The following is a 1330-nucleotide window of genomic DNA, read 5'->3' as shown; positions in this document are numbered from 1 at the left end:
GCGGCCATCTTTCTCTAGGGCATTGGTGCCTTTCCAGAGGGGCTTGGCAGATGGCCGTGCACCTTGCAGAATGACCAGTGTAGACAGTGTGTGAGTGAGCGTGTGAATATCCCCGATCACCAGCCCTTGGGCGGCCCGGGGGTGAGCGCTCGCAACAATATCAAGCACAGGGACCTCTCAGGCTGCAATATCTTCGCTTCTTCTCACCCTTTAATTAATTTTACAATTAGAGTAAAGGGATATTTCCCCACATTCTTCAACTGCTCTCTGAACATAGTCTGGGTAACGGCATAAATCCCAGTGTTTGTGCAGCAACTCAGCAGCTGCAGCATCAATCCAATTTCCATTACATAATCAGGTAGATATACAGACTCATAGCCCATAAAGTACATTCGGCTCCATATAAAATACACCATAAACACTGACCATAACAGGATGAAATTGCTCGAGATAACAAGCAGTAAAATTATGGATTTCCTGCGGCTCTCCATCTCTGGGTCTCTTGGATTGTCCCCACTGCTGGAACCCCGGAGTCTCCTGCGGGCTCTGCTGGCCAGTAAAATGTGTCTGACGGTGACAGCATTGAGTAGCAGAATCAGAACAAATGGGACACACGGGGTGAGAATATAATGAAGGAACTCGATTGATCCCCAGACCCGTGATAACAAAATATCCATTGTTATATCACAAAACCAGGGGTCGTTCGAAAGGTAATACTCATTTGTGAACATAAAATACCAGAACATGTTCTTTAAAGCGCTCAGCACAGTCACTGTTCCCAGAACCACGGCGACGGTTTTCTCGGTGCAATATTTAATTTTCAGCTTCTGGCAACAAATGGCCACAAATCGATCAAAGGTGAAAGTGACGGTGAACCAGACAGAACAATCTGTGGCTGCATAAAGCAGGACGGCATGGATATTACACACTGGGATGGACGCCAGGAAATCAAAGTGATCCACGTAAACAATCGGAATGTGCCTCAATATCAGGTCGAGAATTACGACGAGTAGATCCGCCGCTGCCATGGCCACCAGGTAGTGAGTGACACATTTGGAGAGACCGCACTTTCCCCGAGACAGTATCACAATCGTCACTAAGTTCACTGTGAGGAAGGCAAATAAACAAGGGAAATTATACATCAGGCTGGGAGCAAGAAGAGCAGTTTGATGGAATTCGGGGTGAAATCTGCAAAGCATTAGCGACATTCGATTATATAATCTCATTCTATTACCTGTGCAGCTGACTATAGGGTTTATTGTAACAATAATCGATAATACATAGTGGAATTAATAAATTATTGTAACATATGTCTGTTCAATGAGAGATT

General features: G+C 45.0%; 1 protein-coding gene across 1 annotated transcript; it reads right to left on the bottom strand.

Moving 5' to 3' along the window:
* Positions 1 to 203: 203 nt before the first annotated feature.
* Positions 204 to 1071, bottom strand: LOC147087886 (putative G protein-coupled receptor 139). The gene has a single exon (XM_085977781.1). It carries the CDS (start codon positions 1026 to 1028, stop codon positions 204 to 206), a length of 825 nt encoding a protein of 274 aa, XP_085833907.1. The 5' UTR covers positions 1029 to 1071.
* Between the last annotated feature and the right edge of the window lie 259 nt (positions 1072 to 1330).

The sequence above is a fragment of the Somniosus microcephalus genome, unplaced genomic scaffold, assembly GCF_052327205.1.
Source record: "Somniosus microcephalus isolate GS21.2 unplaced genomic scaffold, FLI_Smic_1.0 unresolved_chr5, whole genome shotgun sequence".
Classification (NCBI taxonomy): Eukaryota; Metazoa; Chordata; class Chondrichthyes; order Squaliformes; family Somniosidae; genus Somniosus; species Somniosus microcephalus.
Note: the sequence above shows the minus strand (reverse complement) of the source record. Positions and strands in the feature narration are given on the sequence as shown.